Source organism: Haliotis rubra, unplaced genomic scaffold, assembly GCF_003918875.1.
Source record: "Haliotis rubra isolate DU_JTF1 unplaced genomic scaffold, ASM391887v1 Scf103, whole genome shotgun sequence".
In the NCBI taxonomy this organism is placed as follows: domain Eukaryota; kingdom Metazoa; phylum Mollusca; class Gastropoda; order Lepetellida; family Haliotidae; genus Haliotis; species Haliotis rubra.
Genome location: NW_025764926.1, coordinates 1,790,511 through 1,818,174, shown reverse-complemented (window position 1 = coordinate 1,818,174; position 27,664 = coordinate 1,790,511). Strand labels below are relative to the sequence as shown.

At 40.2% G+C, this 27,664-nt stretch overlaps 2 protein-coding genes and 1 long non-coding RNA gene across 8 annotated transcripts in view; 1 reads left to right on the top strand and 2 right to left on the bottom strand.

Annotated features, from left to right (window-relative positions):
* Nucleotides 1–27,664, top strand: part of LOC124272335 — a 65,096-nt gene that overhangs the window by 35,527 nt on the left and 1,905 nt on the right. The gene's annotated exons all lie outside the window — the stretch shown is intronic.
* LOC124272297 (mucin-5AC-like) lies at nt 1,453–27,033 on the bottom strand. 4 transcript variants are annotated; one of them, XM_046707478.1, is made up of 6 exons: nt 26,677–27,033; nt 23,167–23,305; nt 18,921–19,512; nt 18,238–18,386; nt 17,645–17,815; nt 1,453–1,464 (listed from the first exon to the last, which is right to left on the bottom strand). In XM_046707478.1, the coding sequence occupies exons 1-5, from the start codon at nt 26,896–26,898 to the stop codon at nt 17,655–17,657; spliced, it is 1,263 nt and encodes a 420-aa protein (XP_046563434.1). In that variant the 5' UTR covers nt 26,899–27,033; the 3' UTR covers nt 1,453–1,464; nt 17,645–17,654. The 4 variants fall into 4 exon arrangements, with proteins under 4 accessions (XP_046563434.1, XP_046563442.1, XP_046563426.1 ...); XM_046707486.1 differs by lacking the exon at nt 1,453–1,464 and adding an exon at nt 17,252–17,382 and having other exon boundaries at nt 17,644–17,815; XM_046707470.1 differs by lacking the exon at nt 1,453–1,464 and having other exon boundaries at nt 17,492–17,815.
* Nucleotides 19,519–21,923, bottom strand: LOC124272387. Its single transcript, XR_006897325.1, has 4 exons — nt 21,679–21,923; nt 21,207–21,538; nt 20,040–20,349; nt 19,519–19,927 (listed from the first exon to the last, which is right to left on the bottom strand). It is a non-coding gene; the product is annotated as an uncharacterized LOC124272387 (long non-coding RNA).

Sequence of the window (27,664 nt, the reverse complement as noted above, 5' to 3'; positions counted from 1 at the left end):
GTGTATGTGCCGCTGCTTGTACTAGCCCAGACTTAAGCTGGTTTTATAGTGCTAGCCCACTGAGATACCATGCCGCAGTGAAGCATGAATACCCCACTCAGACACATTATACTGACTCCAAGCCAACCAGTCCTTGTTGTACCCACTAATGCCGAGCGCCAGGCAGGGACCAACAAGTACCATATTTTAACATCTTTTGGTATGACGCGGTTGGGGATCGAACTCGCGACCTTCTGCTCTCCGGGTGGAAGCTCTAACCACTACACCACGGAGGCGGTCTCAGATTTAAGAGACTGCAGTGAGTGAGTGAGTGTTACGTCGTTTTGGCAATATTCCAGCAATATCATGGTGGGGACACCCGAAATGGGCTTCATATGTTGTACCCATGTGGGGAATCGAACCCAGGTCTTCGACGTGATGAGCAAACACTTTAACCACTAGGCTACCCTACCGCCCCTTAAGGGACTGTAAACAGTCAACAGCCATGATGGCCATGCTATCCTCACAACCAGCTTTATTGGGGACCTACCCAGACAGACAACCAGTAGATGGGGATTCAGCCAAAATACACCATCTTGTGTTCACATTTCAATACAGCTGCTGTTGGAATTTCTCCAAAGAGAAAGTTGTTTGTCAAAAATGTTCAAAATACCAGAAATCATTTACCCATTCAGTCAGTAGGAGGAGGATTTTATGAATGTTTCCATGATTTCAGAGAAAAGATCATTTGAACTGACAAAAGAAAGATAACTCCTCCAGGACTAAAGATGCATCAAACCACTATTTTATAACACTTCCACTTGTACTTCATTAGTGACATTGCTACATAACTCTTGCTGTTAGTTTGTTTATATGTTTGTTTTTTAATACTCCAATCCACAATATTTGAGCTACATTACTGTAAATAATTAAATCAGAACCAAAGAATCCAGACATAGACACAATGAGCATCAATCTACCATCTGAACCCATAAGTTACTTTTTAGAACAAGCAGGGGTTGCTGAAGAGCAATTCTCACCTGGATCTTCACAGGTATGTTTTAACAAAATTATTGAATGTGCATCAAAAACTACATTTACTTAACATATTACATGGCAAACACAAACAATTACTATCAGCCAAATCTCAGAGTCTAACCCATACAGGTACAATCCATATGCACCACCTTTTTGTCCAGCCAAGTTTCAAATATTTTTCTCTGAACCCCAATCCCATTTAAAAGTCCAGATCAATGATAAAACAATTCACCACCTGTGACTCAAACTTGCTCAAACTATTCATTTCTCTTCTTCAAAGCCTTAAAACACCTTCAGGATCATTGTCAACCACACAAAAATTCAGCATATTGGTAAAATCTAGTTAGGCACCTACATTTGCTTACAATCACCCTTCTATTCTAAATGCAAGAAATTTGAGGCCTAAACTCTGCAAATCCTGGATGCACTTAACTTGAATAGAGTTGTCTTGAATGCAGTATCTAATATTTGTCATCAGCACATAGTATCAATCTCCACATTGTTTCATCATGTGAGCAGAATGTACAAACAAACTACACATCGACAGGGCTATCCACACAGTTCACCAAACCACAGTCCAATGAAATATTAACTATAATAAGGCAATGTATATTAACATTAACAATTACATGTATACAGACAAATAGAAGGAACCTAATGTCACTAAATAGTTTAATTTGGGCATTATCTATTGAATGTGTGATAACAGGTGTCTCTCGTGTCTGAATTAAGTTCAGTCATGTGTATCTGATTTGTTGTCTAATCTGCCAGCACCTGAACAAGCAGACGTAATTACAAGATCACGTCTGGAAGTGTAGTGGTGTTTACTTCAGACATGGATGAAACTGATGCCTCTCTCTGTATGCCAGAAAGTGGCAATAAGATGGACAGTGGTAATACATTTACATCTGACTTCAGTGAAACTGAAGCAGCAAGGATTGAGGGGGTAATCCCTACCGGATATATTTCTCCTTCAATGAAAACCAAATGTTGTTATCAGTGCTACGTGTTTAGTTCATCTCTGGCTATCAGCAAAAAACTGTTGTTTTACCCAAAATGGAATCTTTCACATTTTAGGAATATTTGCACTGGAATGTCACAACCTTAGATGTGTTACTGTGGAATGGGACATTTACTCGAATGAATGAATCCTATTTTCCATCTTCTCATTCATCCGAAACCATCCAAAACCATCCATCCATTATCCATTTTCTGTCCATCCTACCTTCCAGCATCCATTATCCATCACCCATCCATCCAGGAACCCTCCCATTCGCCAGTCTATCCCTCTATCCTTCCACAATGGTTTCATATCAACTCTCCTTTCTTCCATCCATTCATCCATCGATGTGCTCTTTCATCCCTTCATCTAGCATCCAATTATCCTCATATATCAAACACACATTACAAGCCATCATCTATCCATCGATCCATCTATAATCCATCTGTCTACAAATCAAGAAATGCAACAAAATCATCTGCACCATTCAGCACATCTAATTTCACAATCTTCATCACTCATACACAAGATATTCGACATATTAAGTCAATTCAACAACTCATAATTCAAATATTTACATATTCATTTTTCAATCCCATTCCTCAACAAAGACAGGAGTAGTCAATAACACTTTACACCGAAATAACCACAAACATCTCCCGAGTGTCGCCCAACACCCACACCACATGTGTCTGATTATCTTTATGGAGTGAGTAGACGAACTGTATGACTGCCGATCCCTGCTTCCAGCCGGTAGATATGGTAATGTACCCTAGGGAATAACTGGCTTATATCACAGCTTTATCATATAAACAGTGTTAATAAAGAGCCTGTAGCCACCCTTAAACCTCTTGTAATCACTGATAGGTGTCACTTCTGACACTGGTGCTGACTGGTGCAAAGAGATACTGTCAACATTATATGTACATTTTTTAAGGATCTTTGTCTATAATGATGATCAATGAAGCATGAATATCCCACTCAGACACATTATACTGACTCCGAACCGACCAGTCCTTGTTGTACCCATTAATGCCGAGCGCCAGGCAGGGACCAACAAGTACCATATTTTAACGTCTTTTGGTATGAGGCGGTCGGGATCGAACCCGCAACCTTCCGCTCTCTGACGGACGCTCTAACCACTACACCACAGAGGCGGTCCATAACCCGAAGATTCAGAACCAATGTTATCAGAAAGGTAAAGAAAGCTTTGACCGATCTGCCATAATATATGATAAGTTGACAATATGGCTGTCAACGATGAATTTGATTTCATTTGGGGTTGTCCTTACTATAATATTAGCAGAAATAATTCATTCCAAAATATTTTCATTGCTACCCTTCCCGAGAAAAACTACAACAACTTATGTCTTCAACAAATGTTGATATTTTAAAGGGACTCGCATTGTATTTGAAAAGAAATCTTTATGCAAAATGATCCCCATATTTTTGCATTAACACGATTTCATGTGTTATATAAACTGAATTATCATTTCTTGTACAATATAACCATTTCTACATGTCTATAATGTATTAAGCATTCCACACAGACATTTGTATTTTAACACAGTTTGTAATCTGGGCCACGACGCCTCCAATACTGAATAAAGACTTTAAGACTTCCAGCAGTGTATGACTGGTGCATGATGCAACATGATGATATCATTGACATGACACTTGCTGCTGAAGCTGGTGGATGTCTGCATTTAAAAACATTATTTTTAAAATCTAATTAATGATGTAATTTTTCTTCACCTCCATGGAAAGAAAGCACAATTATTTTCAAAATTTGATGAACAAAGTAATTTTTCTCCACCTACAAGGACAGTCCACTGACTTTTTCAGGGTATTTGAAGCCTCTTTTTATTAATATATGCATCTCTTCAGCCTTTCATATACAAGTTTATGAGACACCTTTCAGCCTTTTAGATACTGCCGGGTAAGCAAAGGAACCTGATCAAGCTTGAAATACATACAAACCAATAAGCATGTGGCAAACTTGGGGGCAAACTAAGAATCCATTCGGTCCTTTACAACAAGCATGGGGGCAAACTGAGGATCCATTCTGTCCTTTACAACAAGCATGGAGGCAAACTGAGGATCCATTCTGTCCCTTACAACAAGCATGGGGCAAACAAAAGATCCATTCTGTCCCTTACAACAAGCATGGGGGCAGGATCAATTCTGAAACAAGCATGGGGGCAAACTGAGGATCCATTCTGCCCCTACAACAAGCATGGGGCAAACAAAGGATCCATTCTGTCCCTTACAACAAGCATGGGGCAAACTGAAGATCGATTCTGTCCCTTGCAACAAGCATGGGGGCAAACTGAAGATCAATTCTGTCCCTTACAACAAGCAAGCAGGGGGCATGGCATGGGGCAAACAAAGGATCCATTCTGTCCTTTACAACAACAAGCATGGGGCAAACTGAAGATCGATTCTGTCCCTTACAACAAGCGGGGGCAAACTGAAGATCAATTCTGTCCTTTACAACAAGCATGGGGGCAAATTGAAGATCAATTCTGTCCCTTACAACAAGCATGGGGGCAAACTGAAGATCAATTCTGTCCCTTACAACAAGCATGGGGGCAAACAACGGATCCATTCTGTCCCTTACAACAAGCATGGGGGCAAACTGAAGATCAATTCTGTCCCTTACAACAAGCATGGGGGCAAACAACGGATCCATTCTGTCCCTTACAACAAGCATGGGGGCAAACTGAGGATATCTTGGTTGTCATTAACCTCTTTTGCCTTTCCAAACCAACATAGCATCGAAGGAAACAGTCAGCCTTTCAAACTGTCATTCCCATAGGAAGAAGAATGTGGTACTCTTGGTGATGTCTCCAAGAAACATCAACAGTATCATCCACACACTACTAATGATATACAAAATATATCAAAAAGTTTCATCATAACCCAAAACCATGCTCTGGTCACTTCACAGTACTACCTGAAGACATCTGGAAATCTGACACCTTGATATCATCTCCAGATGAAACTGAGAGGGACAAAAGAGTTAACCCAAGAGCTATCACCCCATCACATGTAACCCAATCTCTAGCCACAACATTGGTTTCATTCAACTCTTCTGTTTCATCTTATTCTTCATCAAGCAAGACCATGACCTAAATGAACACTCACAACATCAATAAGTGACAATTAATGCAATCTTAATTCAGATGAACTCTGTTTCACAATTTTCAATCAGTGTTTGCCTCAACTGATAAAGCCACACTTTTCGCATCTATAATTTGTTCATCTTTAACTGATCAATTAGCACTTACAAAATGAAAAAAAAACACCCAAAAATGATTATGTTGCTGATCATTTTCATAATACTTAGCATAAAGTAGTTCAAATTGACAAATTGGAAAAACAAAATTCAATTTCTGCCCATTCTGAAAGAGGATGATTCAAAAATATAACATGACAGTGAAAAACAATATTCCCTCTTGACATTCCTAAGAAACACACGATCATGAAACATACAGTGAACTTTACCTTAAGCGGAGATTTCTATTGATTATGGAAATGTTTTTTATCCTTTTTATTTATCAAGTAAATTATATCGACTATTTCAAATTAACCTTATGCTTGCTTTTTCATAGTTTTACTTTTTAACCAAAAAGTAGGATGGGCAAGAAAAATTCAATTGAAACTACTTTTCTTTCATTTTAAGATTGTGTCTTTTAAAGCTCCAGTTGGTTGAATCCATTAAACGAAAAAATTAAAAAAGTGTTGCCTGATGTCAAGGCTAACCATGAATATGAAAGTCATGCTAAAGATGCAGAGTCAGCAAAATGACAAATTCCAGTTCAACTTTCTTGAAGTCCCTTGTGAAATGATCTGCCTCGTTTGTTCCACCATTCAGCACACAGATGAGCAAAACAACTGCACCAAAGAACCTCATGTTGTTTTTAACCGTCTAATTGGCTGAATATTGCCGTCGTTTCTTTATTTACATGTGGAAAAAATATTTTTCAGTTTTTTTCAAGGATTTTCAAGTTTTTAAGGCTACCAAATTCTGTTTTTAACGATTAAATTTTAAGAAACTACTTCTTCCATGAACTTTCATGAACTACTTATCGTGAACGAAACACTTTCATATGTATATACATATATAAGCATATTACACAAAGCTTGTGAAGAATCACCACTTTAAGGGTAATTTGTCAACGTGTGTGTCATAGAAAATATTGAGCAAGTAGAAATATTGGGTTTCCACTATTTTAAGTTTGTTATTATTGTAGTTCGCTATATGCATTTTATCTAACATATACAGCAAGCGTCTGGGCCTGAAAAACAGTCTGTTATTTCCATCATTTTGTTTCAATCATGTCAGATTTATATATAGTTTACTGTAAGTATCCCTTCTGCTTTGGGCATGAAGTAAGGTTGGAGGGCCTCAAATCGCCCCATCATGATGGTATAGGTACAGCCTGTCTTAACTAAACCGTCGCTTTCAGAAACTTCAATTGGCAAGGTAAAATTATGAGGATTCGCAATCTTAAGTTCACTTTATTTGATTTACTTTTTCGTTTAAAGTGAAATTTATGGGTACGTTTTCACTGCAAACAGACTGTAGTTATTGTCAATAATCAGTAAAAAGGGGGAAATATATGGATGTCAGCTTCGTAGAGTGAGGAACGTTTCAGAGTATATTCTTACTACTTCATCCTTGACATCCATTTATAAACTTCCAGTGACGTCACTCTATTGTCTCGCCAGATTCTCGTTTGAGAAAACCTCTACAGGCAGTTTAGCAGGCATTCTTCAACAAATCCCAGGTGTTTTCTACAGAACTGCCTGCATCCCCAGGATTTATTACAGAACTTATATACTCCTCACAAAAAATTAAGCAACAAGTGTATTTTGGTCAGTACATATGCCTTTACTCATGATCATTACAACTGAATCAAACATAACAAAGATAAAGCATATCCACACACTTTTCCAACAAAGAAATCAAAATTCATTGAACAATAACTGACTTGCAAATCATCAAAAACAGTGTCACTGAAAAGCCGTGCAAAATGTGTTGCATCAGGGTATGAAAATGTCTGAAAACACTTTTACTGTCAGTTTTGAGCACTGATCCAAAGTTTAATAACGTGTATGGCCACCATTGACCTGAATACACGCTTCAAGACGTCTAGGCATTGACCAGATGAGTCTGTCTAGAGTCTGTTGTGGAATGTTCTGCCATTCTCTCCGCAATGCCTGTTCAAGCTGATCCAGAGTCTGAGGACGAACGTGGAGGCCGTACACACGCCTTCCGAGGATGTCCCAAGCATGTTCAATAGGATTCAGGTCAGGAGACCTTGCAGGCCAGTCCATATGGGTGATGTTGTTGGTCTGAAGAACATCAGTGACAACTCTTGCTCGATGTGGACGGGCATTGTCATCCATGAAGATGAAGTTAGGACCTGCTTGCTGAGCCCACGGAATGATCACAGGTGTGACAATTTCGTCTCGGTACCTCACACCTGTCATGGTACCTCGTCTGATGACCACAAGATCAGTTCGTCGTCCAACTTGGATTCCTGCCCAGATCATCAAACTCCCACCTCCATACTGATCATGTTCAGCAATCGTACAGTTGGCGTATCGTTCGTTACGGTTTCTCCACACACGAGCCCTACCATCATTGAAGTCCAGACAGAATCTTGACTCATCTGTGAAGAGAACATTACGCCAGCGATTGACTCTCCAGTTACGTCGTTGGTTAGCCCAATTCAGTCTCTGTTGACGATGGTGTGCAGGCAGTGGATACGTTGCACTGGTCTTCGGACCTGAGACCTTCAGCATGGAGTCTGTTCCTCACTGTCTGTGTGGAGATTCTGTTCCCAGCAACTCTCTGGAGGTCATTCTGAGAGATCTGGCTGTGGTGAACCTGTTCCGCCGGGCTAGGGTGGCCAAGCATCGGTCCTCTCTGGGAGTTGTCACCCTTGGACGACCTGAGCGTGGTCTCTCAGTCATCAATCCGGTCTGTTGGTGACGAGTGATCGCTCTGGAGATGACGCTTCGATGAACATTGAAATGGTTGGCAACAGCACTCTGGGTCTGACCCCTGCACCATTCCAACAATTTGAGCAACTTCAATTGGTGTCAAGTGACGCCTAGCCATTTCTCAAATGTTACTGTCAACAATTTGTCGTTGCTGGCAGTTTTAACGCAATCAGAACGCATGTGCGACGTGTATAGCACATGTTTTCCATGCATTTTGCATGTGAGTTTTGAGGGTGGTTGCGTTCAGGCGGTGCTAACAATGTTATCAGAAAACAATATGGGAAATGCTTTAAGTTCATCAATCGTAAAGGGTTCTCCTGCATGGCTTATATGCCAAGTAATAACTTCATATACCCATGAAGAAAATATGTGGAAAAAAATACTTGTTGCTTAACTTTTTGTGAGGAGTATATAGATACTTCTGTTGACACTGGACATCAAGCTGACTAAACTGTCAGGAGACTCCAGCCTCATGTTTGATGATTTGTTAGTGTTTTTCATTCAGATTTCTAATGATCGGATACTGCTGGGCAAGCAGCTTTCATATTATATTTAGTTGACAGCAAGTAGGATTTAAAAAATGTTGATATTGTATTTAGTTGACTGTAAGTAGAATTTAGAAATGATGATATTTTATTTAGTTGACTGCAAGTAAAATTTTTTTTTTAATTATTCTCGACAGGAATTGTCCCCAGAATCCAACGCTCTCTCCCACACGCAGTGGATATGATAATCTATTTATACACACCTCGTGTCAACATATAAATAGTGATTCACAAACACATGCACAGGTGTCAGAATCGTACAATTGTCTCTGTGGTTTGCAGAGACACCTTAGAATATGGAAAGTGTTTTGACACTATAATTGTGTAAGTCAACAAAGTTAGTCTTAGGGTAAGCTCTATCTATGCCTTGGTAGACTGCATGTCCCCATTCAGTGATGGAGTGGATCATTTCTGTTGTCTGGGTGGTCTAATATTGCTGACCACAACATAAAACAATGTAATAAGGAAACATACAACTGCTGGATGACAACTTCTTGTTAATTAACTGCATACAGTGATGTTTCGATTTAGATTCTTACACTTTTAGTGTCACTTAAAGCTTGATAATGATGCAAGTCACTCAAACCTTGATAACAGGGTAAGAATCTAGACCGGAAAGTCGCTCTATGCAATAAACTAGAAATTTTATCCATAAAGTCGTATGCTCCATTATTGACTCACCAACTTCTAGACTGCCGATTAATGTTTGCATATCTTACTAATTGGCAAATGGACACGAACTTCATATTTAAACTCAAACCTAGTTTCACTTATTTTTAAAACATTTGCTATTTATACCAGCGTACATGTAAGCTGGAGCCATTGGTGTTTGATTTGATAACATAATCGTTAGTTTCTCATTACAAGGCCTTGCTAATTGTTTACTCATCTGTGCGCAGTCTGTAGAGATTCATTGCAACAACTTGCCATATTGTAGCTGAGATGCTGGACATTTTAACTTTCCAAGCTGTACAAACAACATAAACAATTCCAAAAGTTGACATTAAATGTTCAAAACAAAACATTGACAAAACAAATGTGTTGAAAAATATCGTTAGAGGTTCGGTATTATGTGGAAACAATGATTGTAATATGTGTCCTGCAAGTGGTACGTTCCTCTGAGCCACGTGTAACTTAATCACCATTTGAGACAAACCACATTTTATAAATAACTGTTTAAACCTCCCTATGCGGTAGTTATGTTTTAGACAGACTTGTACGATCAACAAGTTTTGTTTGTTTGTTATTTACTGCTGTAGTCAGCAATATTCCAGTTCTTCCGACAGGCTGGAAATAATACGAGGCAAAACCGTTGATTAGGCTGACATCGTCGCCATCTGGGTACAGGGACACACAAACAACCGAGTCAAGTCTGACCAACATATCAGTTTAGTCAATCCTTTTTTAACCTCAAGATGCAGTGGGCAATGTATAAAATAGTTTTGAAATATGGCCTGTCCAAGGACTGGCTGTCCAAAAAGGTGACCAGTCCTGAACAAACACAGCCAGTCCCAAAAACTAAAACAGTGAAAAAATAATAGATAAGACAAAGTTCAAACCAAGTTGAGTTTATTTTTTCAAATATTTTCCCCGACCATAGGACAGCCTTATTTATTTAATACACTGTATCCACTTCCTCACATTCACGCGGACGATCACCAATTGAGGCACCATGACTCAATTGTCCACTATAATTCAATGGAATTGCAGAGGACTCAAACATAATTTCAACGAGATTCAATTACTAACACAGGATTTTCAACCGTCAGCTATATGTCTCCAAGAGACATATCTAAAACATACCGATAACTTTATTCTGAGACGGTATAGTGATTATCACTCTTTCTCTCCTCCAGGAGACAAAGCAACTGGAGGTGCTTCCATTTTGGTACGGCAAGGGATAATACACAGCCCTGTTCCTCTTAGTACAAATCTTCAAACTGTTGCTGTTCGCATCACCCTGCATATTGCATTGACTCTGTGCAGTTTATACATTCCTCCCTCTACTGATATTAGACAGTCGGATCTTAAAAACCTATATGACCAGCTTCCGAAGCCATGTATCATCATGGGCGATCTGAACGGTCACAACCCACTTTGGGGAAGTGACCATACTAATAAAAAGGTAAAAAATCCTTGAGGAATTCATTTCCGATAATAATTTATGTATTTTAATGATGACTCAGCCACTTATTTACATCCAGCTACGGGAACATATTCTTCCCTGGATCTATCACGCGCCGATTCCAACGTATATAATGAATTTGAGTGGGGGTACATGATGACCTGTGGGAGTGATCACTTCCCCACCATTCTCAAAGCGGTCAACCCTGGTGATGATCCACCTTTATCACGACGGAATTTTGCCAGGGCTAACTGGTCATTGTATCAGATACTATGTACTGATCACTTAAAACATGACATTTTGCGAACAGCGAAGATCCTATACAGTTATTTTCAGATATACTGAACAACATTGCTGACCAAACTGTACCAAAGTCCTCTGCAATTCCACACCTTCGTAAGCCATGGTTCAATAATGACTGTAAACAGGCCAGAAAGTGTAGGAAGAAAGCTGAAAAGTATTTTCGCCGACATCCTACTGTCCATAATCTAGACAAAGTTAAAATTTTAAATGCTAAGGCTAGACGTGCTTTTAAACAAAATAAGCGTCAGTCTTGGCGAACTTATGTTTCTAAAATAAATTCACGCACACCTATGTCAAAGGTGTGGAACATGATTCAGAGAATAAAGGGCAAAGGTTCTAAATCTACTGTTCACCATCTGAAGGATGGTGATAATTTATTAACTGATAAAACTGATATTGCCAATAAACTTGGTGAAACACTCGCCAAGCACTCATCTTCATCCAATTATGTCCCTGAGTTTCAAAACTTTCAGAAACAACAGGAGAAGAAAAGGTTACATTTTAACTCAGACAATGGTGAAGATTATAATGAATTATTTTCAATACATGAGCTACATACCGCCCTTGAGCAGGCTCATGATACCGCAACAGGGGCTGACGATATCCACTATCAGCTCCTGAAGCATTTGCCCGAACCATGTTTGGAAACATTGCTAAATATTTTGATTCAATATGGACTTCAGGGAATTTCCCAACTTCATGGCGTAATGCCATTGTCGTCCCCATTCCAAAACCCGGCCGGGATCATACTGATCCATCAAATTACAGACCAATCTCTTTAACGAGTTGTGTCTGTAAAACCATGGAACGAATGGTAAATAATAGACTGACATGGTATCTTGAAACCAATAATCTCATAACAAATATTCAATGTGGTTTCAGGAAAAATCGTAGTACCATTGATCATTTGGTACGATTAGAATCCTTTGTCAAAAATGCAATAGTCAATAAACAACATGCAGTATCGCTATTCTTTGATCTCGAGAAAGCGTACGATACCACCTGGAAGCATGGCATTTTAAAGGATTTAAATGATTTTGGTTTAAGGGGTCGTTTACCTCTTTTTATATCACAGTTTTTAAAAGACAGGCAATTTCAAGTCCGAGTGGGTTCAACCCTGTCTGACCATTACAATCAGGATCAGGGTGTACCACAAGGCAGTATTTTGTCTGTCACTTTATTCAGCATTAAGATCAACAGTTTATCCAAGGTTTTAAACGATTCCATTGATGGATCACTTTTTGTGGATGATTTTAACATTTCTTGTCGCGGTAAGAATATGCATACTATTGAACGGCAACTACAGTTGTGTTTAAATAAAATACATAAACGGTGTCTTGAAAACGGATTTAAATTTTCTAAATCCAAAACTAATTGCATACACTTCTGTAGAAAATATAAACCACATAAAGACCCAGAACTGTTTTAAATGGCACTCCCATCAAGGTTGTAAAGAGGCCAAGTTCTTAGGTCTCATTTTCGACTCCCATTTAACTTTTCTTCCGCATATCAAATCTCTCAAAACTAAATGCCTGAAGGCACTTGATTTATTGAAAGTCGTGTCTAATTCAAGGTGGGGAGGGGATCAAGCTACGCTCCTACACCTTTACAGATCACTTGTCCGCTCGAAGCTTGATTATGGCTCCATCGTTTATGGTGGAGCCTGCAAAAGCAACCTAAAACTCTTAGATTCAGTCCACCATCAAGGTCTGAGACTTTGTCTTGGGTCCTTCAGAACATCTCCTGTTGACAGTCTCTACGTCGAGGCAGATGAGCCTTCTCTTACCCAACGCCGTATAAAATTATCATTACAGTATATTACCAAGCTATATTCTAACGAGTCTAATCCTGCGTTTCACTGCATCTTCACTCCTCTTTATGAGGATTTGTATAACAAAAAGCCTTCTCTTGTTCCGCCTCTTGGGCACAGAATTAAACCATTCCTTTCTGCTGCCGGCATTGAGCTGGAGAATATATCTCCTTCCCGTCTTCTTTCTTCTCCTCCTTGGCAATTGGTTAGGCCACAGGTCGACCTGACACTGACTAAGTTTAAGAAAGCAGAAACTAATGAATTGCAATATAAACAAGAATATAATCAATTAAAAAGTAAATATAATACATATAAATCCTTATTTACAGATGGGTCCAAGGATGGTGGCGCGGTTGCTTGTGCCACTGTCATTGGGTCCAAAACAATATCTTCCAGATTACCCAATGACAGTTCAATTTTCACAGCAGAAGCAAACGCAATACTAACAGCTCTTAAATATATAAATAGACACCCTAAATATAAACAATATATAATATTTTCTGACTCTTTCTTGCCTTCAGGCGATTAAAAATATTTCTTGTAAACATCCGCTTTTAATAGAAATTATAGAATTATATAATGATCTTGCAACTGGCCAATACGACATCGTCCTCTGTTGGTTACCCAGCCACGTTGGCATTTCTGGTAATACAATGGCCGATTTTGTTGCCAAGGCAGCACTCAACAAATCTGTGACACCACTTCTTCTCCCATACTCTGATTACAAAGCTTGCATTAGATCTTACATCCGTGATCTGATGCAGAAGAAGTGGGACACTCAAGTAGGTATTAATAAACTACATGAAATAAAACCTTATATTGGTTACACTCACTTGGGTTGTCAGTCCAGATTTGAAGAGGTCATTATGCGACGATGTCGCATTGGCCATACAAGGTATACTCACAACTACTTGTTGAAAGGTGAAGATCCTCCGTTTTGTATCCCTTGTGATGAGAAAGTCACAGTCAAGCATCTCCTGCTTGACTGTGTCGAATTCTCCATCATAAGGGATAAATATTTTAATGTTAAAACTGTTAAGGATCTTTTTAACACTGTTCATGTTCATTTAATTCTTGGTTTTTTAAAAGAAATTGATTTGATCACTGATTTTTGATTAATATGCTCTGTAAGTAGATGTATTTTAATGATTGGTAGTTTAGATTGTTAACTTAGATTGTTAGTGGCTGTGCCCTCAAAGGGGGGTTGACGTAGCGTAAAATTATTGTCCTCCTGAGAGGGTACGTAAGTCCCAAAACATCTCAAGTAAATTTCAGCCTACCAGGTTTTTAATCGTAGTATTTTTGTCATTTTTATGTATGGCTAAATCTCAGTATAAACGCCAATGGCTGAAGGGATGGTGTAAATCCAGCTAGGGTCCATGCAGGTAGCAAAGTAATGTAAGCCCCCATGGGCCTTAGTATGGTGATCTACCTTCAGTTGTTGGCGATCTATAGCCCATTTTTACATTGTATTGTCTTCTTTAATTGGAATATTTTAGCTTTGTTCGCTAGTTTTATATCTTTATCTGTGATAATCTAGTTATTTTACTGTCCTTCGTCGGCAGAATTTTATAATTTCACTTAAATTGTTGATATATTTATAACTTGCTTTAGTCACGATATGGCTGAAATATTGCCGATGTGACTTAAAATCTTAACTCACTCACTCACTAATACACTGTCCTTCACAATAATAGACCGTCAAGGACGGTGGGACGGGCTATGTTTTATACACTGCAGTGGGGTAGCCTAGTGGTTAAAGTGTTCACTAATCACGCCAAAGACCCAGGTTCGATTCCTCACATAGGTGAGGTGGAATTGGGTTTAACGTTGTGCTTGAGAATATTTCGCTCATATGCATGCGTGTGTATGTGTATGTGCCGCTGCTTGTACTAGCCCAGACTGAAGCTGGTTTTATAGTGCTAGCCCACTGAGATACCATGCCACAGTGAAGCATGAATACCCCACTCAGACACAGTATACTGACTCCGAGCCGACCAGTCCTTGTTGTACCCATTAATGCCGAGCGCCAGGCAGGAACGTACAAGTACCATATTTTAACGTCTTTTGGTATGACGCTGTCGGGGATCGAACCCGCGACCTTCCGCTCTCCGGGCGGACGCTCTAACCACTACACCACGGAGGCGGTCCGTAGTAGTAGTAGTAGTAGTAGTAATAGAAATAGTAGTAGTAGTAGTAGTAGAAGTAGTGGTAGTAGTAGTAGTAGTAGTAGTAGTAGTAGTAGTAGTAGTAGTAGTAGTAGTAGCAATAATAGTAATAGTAATACTAGTAGTAGTAGTAGTAGTAGTAGTAGTAGTAGTAGTAGTAGTAGTAGTAAAATAATCCGCAAAATAATCACACAATAGCAATTTCCATCCTACTTGTTGCAACTTTATCTTCAGGGGGAGGTTGTAGTTACAGATTATAATGTGTGACTATATATGCATAGCTAGTATAACGTATAGTATATAACATTTGAACCTGATATGAAGTACAATATGTAATCCCGTCAACTACACCTTTCGCTGGTCTTGGTCAATCACCCGCGAATATCCGGGTTGGAATTCATCTTCAGTAACCCTAGCCTGTCGTAAGAGGCGACTATGGGCGCACCCCTGCATGCATGCATGCACACACACACGCACACACACACGCACGCACGCACACGCGCGCGCGCACGCACGCACGCACACGCACACACACACACGCGGCGCGCGCGCGCGCACACACACACACACACACACACCACCACCCTCTGGATCCGCCTATGGACTGTCTGGTCCAGGCTCGATCATTTACAGACCATGTAGCTGGAATATTGCTGTGTGCTGCGTAAAACTAAACTCACTCACTCACTCACTCACCTTTCAGTGATACGTAATAAGCCATTTGCATGGTGTTAGATAAAGTGGAGACTTTTGAAACGGAAAAATAATTTCAATATATGTACCTTGACTTTATATCCCACCAGGGACACGGGTGAATGAACCAGTAGTCTGTGCTGAGTTGCGCCCCTTATGCGCGCCAGGAGCCTATGAGTATGTGGTCAAATCCCGTTTCGCTACGATTAAACTTCCAGTTTTGTCAGCACCATATTCCATAGTATACTATTGTCATTCTTTAGATATTTCCAAAATACTTTCATGGTTTCATTTCAATTCAATGCGTTAAATAGATTGTGTATGCATGTGGTTGTGCTATTGTGAGCTATTATGTTCTTCAATGCATATTAATATTTAATTTCAAATATTGTTAAATATGGAGCGAGGTAAGGAGAGAACTCATTGCCTAGCACAAGTGACGAAAGTATGGAATCCTGGAAGGGACATTGTCGCGTTGTCGCATTGTCGCGCTGTCGCCCTCTCAAATACAAGCAAAATGAGGCAAAATTAACCAAAACGCGACACGCGTCATTTCGCCCATTTGTCGCATTGTCGCGATGTCGCGTGTCGCGTTTTGGTTTATTTTGCCTCACTTTACTTGTTTTTGAGAGGGCGACAATGCGACATAGCGACAATGTCCCTTCTCGGATTCCATACGAAAGTGACTGATTATAATCGTATCTCGATGAAATGGAACACTGTTCATAATATCAATCACTAGATTGCTGGCCCAGTATGCCCGTTTCGAAATACAGCTGTACGATGTTTTTACTCTAAAACTCACAATGTTCACAATAAACAAACAAAACAACAAAAAAACAATCATTTTATTCTTGTAACTCACTCACTCACTTTGATCTTTTATAAGACAATTTACGAGACATGGAGGAGGTTAAGTTTGGCAGAGGGATGGGAAGGGGGAAGACATAGAGGACATACTAAACAGCCATAAACGTGTGTAAACATAGGTCAAGTGTTCTCACGGACAACACATCACTCTTGAATATTGTATTCAAATGGTGGACGAAAGGATTGTCCACACAAATGTATTGTTCATTCATTGTACTGATTTATTCACTACTGTTAACCAGACAGGTTATTAGGTCTCAGTTTGTGTACATACGAACAGTTCGCGAAAACACACCAGACAACAACTTACTTCGCAGAAAGCTTGAGCATGCGAAAAGCATGCGTTTTCGCCACGTGTGAAGTTCGAAGTGAAAATGTAGTTAGTTCGTTTCGATATGTTGATAAGGCAGCACGCCTTGAGATAGTTCGTTAGTGGTAACCATTTGGGTGTTAGATTGTTTGACAGAGGTTTAGTGTAATAGAAAGTTAGGAATGTAAGATATTGTAAAGGTAAATTAAAACAAATATTAGATTCTGATTTAGTGGTTTTGTGTTGATATCACAACCAGTACAGTTCCTGCTGACCAAATGGTGTCATCAGTTTGGCATCAAACGACGAGTATTTGAAATATTTCAGGCTCAAATATTTAAAACATGTAGGTGGAAACTTCAAGTTCTAAATCGTCTTTTAAAAAAGAAAACATTGCCAAAATGAGAGTGTCCCCTACACGCTGAACGAACATAGGAAACCACCCTGATTCGCATCAGTCGCGTGTCGAACTTTTAACTAAACAATATGATAAATCCATATTCTTGTTAAGAGAGCATTTAAATAACTGTCTCTCGATTACTTTCCGGAAAGATAGGTCGTCATGTCGTGCGTATTGCAACGTTCTCCTTGACAGAAACACAGGAAGTGTCGACCAATTTTTTGACATGTACTTAAACGTATTCCATCAATGATAGTAGGGTTAAGAGAAGTTTCTTTGTTCAGTACTTACAGCAAACATTTTATCTCAGAACAGGCCTTCACAATTATGTTCCCCCTGTCAGTTTGTTAGAAAACATTATAATTGTTAAATTGAGCGTTTAAATAACTGTCTCTCGATCACTTTCCGGAAAGGTAGGTCGTCATGTCGTGCGTATTGCAGCGATCTCCTTGACAGAAACACAGGAAGTGTCGACCGATTTCTTGACATGTTGGGTCTTTGGAGGACGTTTCTTCCCACTGGGGAAAATCTCTGGTGCATCCTCGATGCACTATGTTTTCTGAAAGAATCAAATTATACTGTGTCACGGCTCATATTTCAGAATATTTGTATGTGATAACAAATGAAGATCTTTTCCCAAAGCAAGTTAATTGATAAATTATCATATTGTTTTTGTGTTTAAGACGCATATCAGATTCTGCCTTCTATTTTAGCAATATTCCAGGAATCACTAGGCGCGGGACATCGGAAATGGGCTTCACACATTGTACACACGAGGAAGATCGAACTTGGGCCTTCGGCGTGACGAGCGATGGCTTTAACCGTTAGGCTACCTCCTTGATCACCCTTCTAGCTACAGGAGTAGGTTGAGGTTCTTCTCTAACTTAATAGCTAGACTTTAGGAAGATGTAGCCCCTCGTACATGGGGATAATTAGTATAATGCTGCCATTCTGACAGTGTGTATGTTTGGGAACAGTTACCATCGTCGTATCTGACATCGGAGTAGCAGGCGGTGCCACATGGACAGGTTATGACTTCACCGGGGTCAGTTCCAGCAAAGTTGCCGTTCGCTGGACATCGGGCGTTTCTGGACGTACACACATGACACTTCCTGGATACAGTGCAACCTTCAACATACATAAAACTATATAGGGAATAACTGAATGAGTTTAGTTTTACGCCACACTCAGCATTATTCCAGCTATCCATTCTGTAAATAATCGAGTCTCGGACCAGACAATCCAGTGATCAACAGCATGGGCAATGATCTAAGCAATTGGGAACCGATGACATCTGTCAACCAAGCCAGCGAGCCTGACCACCCGTTAGTCGCCTCTTAGGACAAGCATGGGTTACTGAAGGCCAATTCGAATCCGGAACTTCACGGGTCAGTAACTGAAGGATGATCGTTATGAAATGAAAAGATCTAAAACGTTTGTTGCATGCCAACACCGACCATCGACCAGTCAGGCCCGACTGCGGGTCTTACGAATACCAATGAGGCCATAGTCAGTTACGTGTACTTTCCAGTCCAGTGACCTTGAACCTGTTTGGCATGGTTCAAACATTACACACTATAGCCATGATACAAATTACTGGGTTATATATAATTTTCATAATGACATATACCACGAGCACACTTCATTTACCTTTGTCTGTGTCTGTTGTTGTCGATGTAGTAGAAGTCGTAGCAGTAGTAGTTGTAGTCGCCGGCGCAGCGGTAGATGTAGTGGTCGGTGCAGCGGTAGATGTAGTGGTCGGCGAAGCGGTTGAGGTGGTGGTGGGCGAAACGGTAGTTGTGGTGGTCGTCGCAGCGGTAGATGTAGTGGTCGGCGAAGCGTTAGATGTAGTGGTCGGCGACGAGGTAGTTGTAGTCGTCGGTGCAGCGGTAGATGTAGTTGTCGGTGCAACGGTAGATGTAGTTGTCGGTGCAGCGGTAGATATAGTGGTCGTCGCAGCGGTTGAGGTAGTGTTGGGCGAAGCGGTAGATGTAGTGGTCGGCGAAGAAGTAGATGTAGTGGTCGGCGAAGCGGTAGATGTAGTGGTCGGCGAAGCGGTAGTTGTAGTGGTCGTCGCAGCGGTAGATGTAGTGGTCGTCGCAGCTGTAAATGTAGTAGTCGGCGAAGCGGTAGATGTAGTGGTCGTCGCAGCGGTAGGTGTAGTGGTCGGCGAGGATCGAGTGAAGACAAGGTTAGAAATAATCCCATCATGTGGTGGTGTGCTTGTAGGTTTCGTCGGTGATGACGCCATTGTTGCTGATGGTGTTTCAGTTGTATTTAGATTTGGCAATGATATATTTCCTGCTCACATTTTATCATATGACTGTGTTGGCGCCGATGACGCCACTTCTCAAACACATAAACAAGCAAGAACATCCCTACCATATGAAACATCTCTACTACATAAAACATCTCAGTGTACGTGTACTTTTATGAAAGCACATTATTTTTAAAGTGTCACATTTTGAATTTCAAACCTTAACGTCAGAGAATAATCAGTCTAACATCCACTCCACAGAATAAACTGTCTAACCTCAACTCCAATGAATAATTAGTCTAACCTCCACTACAGAACAATTAGTCTAGCCTGAACTCTACAGAATAATCTGTCTAACCTCAACCCCAAAGAACAATCAGTCTAACCTCAACTACACAGAATAATCAGTCTAACCTCAACTGCACAGAACAATCAGTCTCACCTCAACCCCAAAGAACAATCAGTCTCACCTCAACCCCAAAGAACAATCAGTCTAACCTCAACTACACAGAATAATCAGTCTAACCTCAACTGCACAGAATAATCAGTCTAAATTCAGCTACAGTGAAATAATCAGTTTAACCTCAAAACCACAGAATAATCAGTCTAATCTCGACTCCACAGAAAAATCTGTCTAGCCTCAACTGTACAGAATAATCAGTCTAAATTCAGCTACAGTGAAATAATCAGTCTAACCTCAAAACCACAGAATAATCAGTCTAATCTCGACTCCACAGAATAATCTGTCTAGCCACATCTCCGCAGAATAATCAGTCTAATCTCAACTCCGCAGAATAATCAGTCTAATCTCAACTCCGCAGAATAATCAGTCTAACCTCATCTCAACAGAATAACCAGTATTACATCAACACCACAGAATAATGACTCAAACCCCAACCCAACAGAATAATCAGTCAAACCTCAACTCCACAGAATAATCTGTCTAACCTCAACTCCACAGAACAATCAATCTAACGTCAACTCCACAGAATAATCAGTCTATCCTCAACTCCACAGAATAATCTGTCTAACTTCAACTGCACAGAATAATCAGTCCAACGTCAACTCCACAGAATAATCAGTCTAACCTCAACTGCACAGAATAATCAGTCTAACCTCAACTTCACAGAACAATAGGTCTAACCTCAACAGCACAGAATAATCAGTCTAACGTCAACTCCACAGAATAATCAGTCTAACCTCAACTCCACAGAATAATCTGTCTAACCTCAACTGCACAGAACAATCAGTCTAACGTCTACTCCACAGAATAATCAGTCTAACGTCAACTCCACAGAACAATCAGTCTAACCTCAACTCCACAGAATAATCAGTCTAACCTCAACTCCACAGAATAAGAATAATCACAGAATAATCTAAACCTCAACTGCACAGAACAATCAGTCTAACTCAGTCAACTGCACAGAATAATCAGTCTAACGTCAACTCCACAGAATAATCAGTCTAACCTCAACTCCACAGAATAATCAGTCTAACCTCAACTGCACAGAACAATCAGTCTAACGTCAACTCCACAGAATAATCAGTCTAACCTCAACTCCACAGAACAATCAGTCTAACCTCAACTGCACAGAATAATCAGTCTAACGTCAACTCCACAGAATAATCAGTCTAACCTCAACTCCACAGAATAATCTGTCTAACCTCAACTGCACAGAACAATCAGTCTAACCTCAACTCCACAGAATAATCAGTCTAACCTAACCTCCGCAAAATAATCAGTCTAGCTTCAAGAACAGAATAATCAGTCTAACCTCAACTGCACAGAACAATCAGTCTAACCTCAACCCCACAGAACAATCAGTCTAACGTCAACTCCACAGACTAATCAGTCTAATCTGAACTCCACAGAATAATCAGTCTTATCCCGACTCCACAAAATAATCAGTCTAACCTCAACTCCACAGAATAATCAGTCTAACCTAACATCCGCAAAATAATCAGTCTAGCTTCAAGAACAGAATAATCAGTCTAGCTTCAACTGCACAGAACAATCAGTCTAACCTCAACTGCACAGAACAATCGATTTAACCTCAACTCCACTAAACAATCGGTCTAATCTCAACTCCGCAGAATAATCAGTCTAGCTTCAACTCCACAGAACCATCAGTCCAGCCTCACGTCAACAGAATAGTCAGTCTAACCTCACGTCAACAGAATAATCAATCTAAACTCAACTGCACAGAATAACCAGCCTAACCTCAACTCCACAGAATATTCAGTGTAGCTCCACTTCACAGAACAATCAGTCTAACCTCAACTCCACAGAATAATTAGTGTAACCTCAACCCCACAGAACAATCGGCCTAACCTCATCCCCGCAAAATAATCAGTCTAACCTCAACCCCACATAATAATCAGTCTCGCATCAACTCTACAGAACAATCAGTCTTACTCAACTGACAGATCAACCAGTCTTACCTCAACTGCACAGTACAATCGGTCTAACCTTAACTCAACAGAACAATCAGTGTAACCTGAGATCCACAGAATAATGAATATAAACCTCAACCCCACAGAATAATCAATCAAATCTCAACCCAACAGAATAATCAGTCTAACATCTACTCCACTGAATAATCTGTCTAACCTCAACTCAACAGAACAATCAGTGTAACCTGAGATCCACAGAATAATGAATATAAACCTCAACCCCACAGAATAATCAATCAAATCTCAACCCAACAGAATAATCAGTCTAACATCTACTCCACTGAATAATCTGTCTAACCTTAACTCAACAGAACAATCAGTGTAACCTGAGATCCACAGAATAATGAATATAAACCTCAACCCCACAGAATAATCAATCAAATCTCAACCGAACAGAATAATCAGTCTAACCTCAACTCCACAGAATAATCTGTCTAACCTTAACTCCACAAAATAATCGGTCTAACCTCAACTCCACAGAATATGTCTAACCTCAACTCCACAGAATATGTCTAACCTCAACTCCACAGAATAAGTCTAACCTCAATTCCACAGAATATGTCTAACCTCAACTCCACAGAATATGTCTAACCTCAACTCCACAGAATATGTCTAACCTCAACTCCACAGAATAAGTCTAACCTCAATTCCACAGAATATGTCTAACCTCAACTCCACAGAATATGTCTAACCTCAACTCCACAGAATATGTCTAACCTCAACTCCACAGAAAAAGTCTAACCTCAACTCCACAGAATATGTCTAACCTCAACTCCACAGAATATGTCTAACCTCAATTCCACAGAATATGTCTATCCTCAATTCCACAGAATATGTCTAACCTCAACTCCACAGAATATGTCTAACCTCAATTCCACAGAATATGTCTAACCTCAACTCCACAGAATATGTCTAACCTCAACTCCACAGAATAAGTCTAACCTCAATTCCACAGAATATGTCTAACCTCAATTCCACAGAATATGTCTAACCTCAACTCCACAGAATATGTCTAACCTCAACTCCACAGAATATGTCTAACCTCAACTCCACAGAATATGTCTATCCTCAACTCCACAGAATATGTCTATCCTCAATTCCACAGAATATGTCTAACTCTCCTAGTAACAACATGCACGACCATGTACTTCAATATAAGTTTGTATCTCAAGGACACTGATGAGGCACACAAGTCTTACCTCCTTTATACTGCAATATTAGAACTGTAGTCACGGTAAGTCCACTGATGAGGAACATGCACAGCATCACTAGTGCAATCACCACTCTTCTCATAAAGAAGCATCTGCCTGGTGACGGGGCATGACGGCGATGAGGCTGCTCGGATACAGAAAGGTTCCAACAGATAATGATTAAAAAGCATTCCACGTTCATGTTATTTGACGGGGTGGTTGAATTTGAAACAGTGCATAGGTGGATCCACCCCCCACCCACACACCCCACCCACACACCCACCCCTCCCTTTTTACCTCGAAAGTTTATTAAATGACCATTGAAACTCGGGTGAGAATGACGTATGCACCCCTCCTTTTCTCAATAGTGTGCGCCCCTCTCCCCCGGGGGACACCAGGAATGGGCTTCACACTCTGTACCCATGTGGGGAATCGAACCCAGTCTTCGGCTTGACCAGCAAACGCCTTAACCACTAGGCTATTCCACCACCCTAACGATTACGTGAACAGTAGCCCTATATTGCAATCTGACCACTGTTTGCTGAATAATACTATCGCTGACTTTGTTCCTATTACCACTAAAAAATTTACTGTCTTTGTTTACTGCCTTTACTTTTTCTACTGCCACTCTTTTGTATACAGGACACGTGAAGATCGGGCTTAGAATTGATCGTCAGCAACCCATGCTTGTCGTAAGAGGCGACTAGCGGGATCGGGTGGTCAGGCTCGCTGACTTGGTTGACACATGTGATGGGTTCCCAGTTGCGTAGATCGATGCTCATCCTGTTGATCACTGGATTGTCTGGTCCAGACTCAATTATTTACAGACCGCCGCCATATAGCTGGAATATTGCTGAGTGCGGCGTAAAACTAAACTCACTTACTAAAGTATACAGCAATTGTAAATACTCTGCAGTAATTCGTATTGATTTGTAAAGCAAGTTAATATATTCTTCAAAAGTTGGCTGTTGTCATGTCATAGAACAGCATGGACATCAACTTCTATTTCAAGGGCAGGTGGGGTAGCCTAGTGGTTAAGGCGTTCGCTCGTCACGCCGAAGGCCCGGGTTCGATTCCACACGTGGGCACAATGCGTGAAACCTGTTCCTAGTGTCCCCGCCGTGATATTGCTGGAATATTGCTAAAAGCGGATAAATTTTGGATAAGCATATGGAGGTCCCATTTACCTTCTCTCACAGCCCTGGTGTTCTGCAATAGGATGTTCAGCACCACACAAAAAATAGTCAAAGTCCATAGGTTGGAGAAAAAGAGAATATTACACTGCAGTATCTACCACGAGGTTCATTATTACGAATTATACGAATGAGTGTCCTTCCTATGGTATCTGACCGAGCGAAAGCGAGGTCAGATAACATAGGAAGGTCACGAGTTTCGTATAATTTGTATGTAATGAGACCGAGTGTGGTATTTTATTTATTACCCACGTCTTACATGCATTTAAATTGACAAAATAGCGTATTTTTGTTATGTTTTTGGTTTCAAACCGAAACCGGTTTCATAAAGAGGTTGCGGAAGAGTTTTTGTACTGTAGTACAACATTTGCATGACGTCACACTGTAATGACGTCACTGCCATGGTAACCGACGTCACGATGCATGTCAGTTGTCATCGCCTCGTACAGCCTCCTACAGTAAACTACCCGTTGCACCTCGTTTCTTGGTTTCCAGTTGCTTCATCTCGGCTAACATCACTGGTGGAAACATTGCGTTTATGTTTTCGACAGATATAATGTCTCAGTTCGACTCACAATTAAACAGCGACACGGCAACGTTCGCAATGTTTACATTCCCACAATGCATTTAAGTTGTAGAATGAATGAATTCACGTGTTTGTTATGAATGAAAAATAGTTACGTCAGAATGTGACCCAATTGAGAGGTCATCGGTTATCCAATCAAATCGTTAGAATTTCAGGTCAAGTCGTTACGACACAGGTCAACGCGATACGACACTCGTGTGACGTACGAGATTAATATGCAACTACCCATACGTTGACCACGTGGGTAATAAACCAAGGTCAAGTCGTTACGACATAGGTCAATGCGATACGACACTCGTGTGACGTACGAGATTAGTATGCAACTGCCCATACGTTGACCACGTGGGTAATAAAGGTGATTATTACCATCACCGTCTCAATTGCTATAACCACTGCTTTAGCATTATCTATCTTTGAATCTGTACTGGTAGTAGCTACTGTAATATCTGTAATAATTTGTTTTAATGTGTAAATTTAGAATACAAATGTCAATTACAGCACATAGTTTTGGTGTTGGTTTTTGTTTCACAATGACTATCAGTTGACTACTGCAGAACTTTCAACATGAACATGAGAGCATATTCCGCTAGCCACCATCTCCTTATAACTTTCCAAGAGAAGCAATGTAACGGCAAACAGCATAAAATCTCCAAGGTGACATTTAAAATAGGTACATACATGTTCATTACTCTCATCACAAAAATGACTATACAGTCAGTGTGTTTCTATAAACCAAAATGGAACAGCGTTTGTACAGATCACCAGCCAGTAAATTTTAGGTCTTTTCGGGGTCTTTTCAAGACCCAATCAACAAATTTAAGGAACTATAAAAAATACATATAACACATAAGTAGTTGAATACAGACAAGATTGGTCAAATGTGGGACCGACCATCAGGGGAAATAGCATTTAGCTACATTGCTGCACTGGGATGGAAATTACCACGCCCACTGTCACTGCAAGGCAGTTTTATTTTGTATGTTTCCTGCACATGACAAGTTTTGCTATATTTAGGGCCATTTAATCACAAATCATGGTGATTAGGACCTTTTCAAGGCTGAAACGTACGTAGGACCTTTGTAGGGAAAATATTCAGGTTTTTTCAAGACTGTGCGCACACTTTGGCAATTATACCCTGTATTGTTACTTTCTGAGCATTAATACATTGTGTAATGAGTCATTGCATTTCACAATAAGATATCTGAAATAAAGATAAAATTACTATGTATAATATTTGTATGTATTATGAAGAAGAATTAAACTGACTTATTAAAACTGTTAATAAAAAATACATTTTTTTTAAAAACCTCATTATTTCTTATCAATGACTGGGTAGTTTGTTAGCTCCAGGTAAACACATTATGTATCTGACGTAAGCTTCATTGTATTTCATCATTACAAATTGTATAATTAACAACTGACTTCCCATATTTCTGATTTGAGTAAAAGCAAAACAAAACAGGGTGCTGTCACGTGATCTCGATTTCTTAAAAAGGGGACCACTTTTGACCACCACATCATGGCACATCATAATCTACATACAATTAGACTTTCCAAAGAGCTAAAATATGCCCATACAAGAGATGGGGGCATTAAGTCGACTCTAAACCTTAGCCTACTGCTCTCCTATTAGTCGTCTCTTACGACAAGCATGGGTTCCTGAAGATCTTTAAGGGTCAAGCAGTGAAAGAAGGAGTACCAGCATCCTGCCTTAAGCAGCAGTCACTGTTGCAGTCCTACCGTTTCGGGTTCACCACTGCGTACAAATGATGTTTCTGTGATGTCCGTGAACTGGTCAGTACGTCCTGAACTTTGTGTCAGCGCTGAGCTCCTAAGAACATCACCGTGACCATATCCGGTGGGCAGAAGGTCTATCCGATCCATAGAGCGACCATAGTGTGCACCAGTGCCTCTGGGAATGCCCGAGGTGTATCTGCTGAAGATTCTGCTGGTGTGAGCCATCAGAGACAACTACTCCTGGAAGTAGGTTAGTGTCAGGAATCACATGCACCACAGACTAAATAGCTACTTTCTGAGATTACAACTGAATGTCAAAATCTGTTCCGTTTTGTTCACACCCTTGAATGTAAAGGTCCCCGAAAAAACCCTTGCCGTTGCAGATGACAAGAACTGATTCAAGCTCTCACTGTCCAGACCTTGTTTTGAAGGGTTGACACACATCTGTTCAAATGTTATTTCACACACATCTGTCCTCCTTCCCTCTATATCCCGACACAATCAGGGAACGGACACACTGGAGCAGATCAACGTCATACCCAATATCTACAACTTTCGGAATGAACTCGGCAGACAGCGACGTTCCATTCCAGCAATTCGAGAACAGGAAGTAATATTGACAATAGGTCTGACGTCAGATCAATTGTTCTTGTGGGAAAACCATCAGGACTATATATAGAAGGTGGAATTACCAGATTCTTTTGGAATACAGTACCTGTAACAGAAACCTCTCGGTCCCTGTGACCCCAAAATATAGTGTTACATAAAAACGACGATCGTCAAAGTGACGTATTGTGGAACTGACAACTCTATGTTGTACTGCACGCTTGGTGATTCTGTATGTATGAGTTCCCTGGAACCTTCTTATGCGTTCTTCAGTGATTGCGCTCAATGGTATAAACATGACATACATGTCATTTCGCGTTTGAAGATAGGTCAGGGATATCTCTCTAAGTAACACGGAACAAGATTGTGTTACCATACTCAAGGT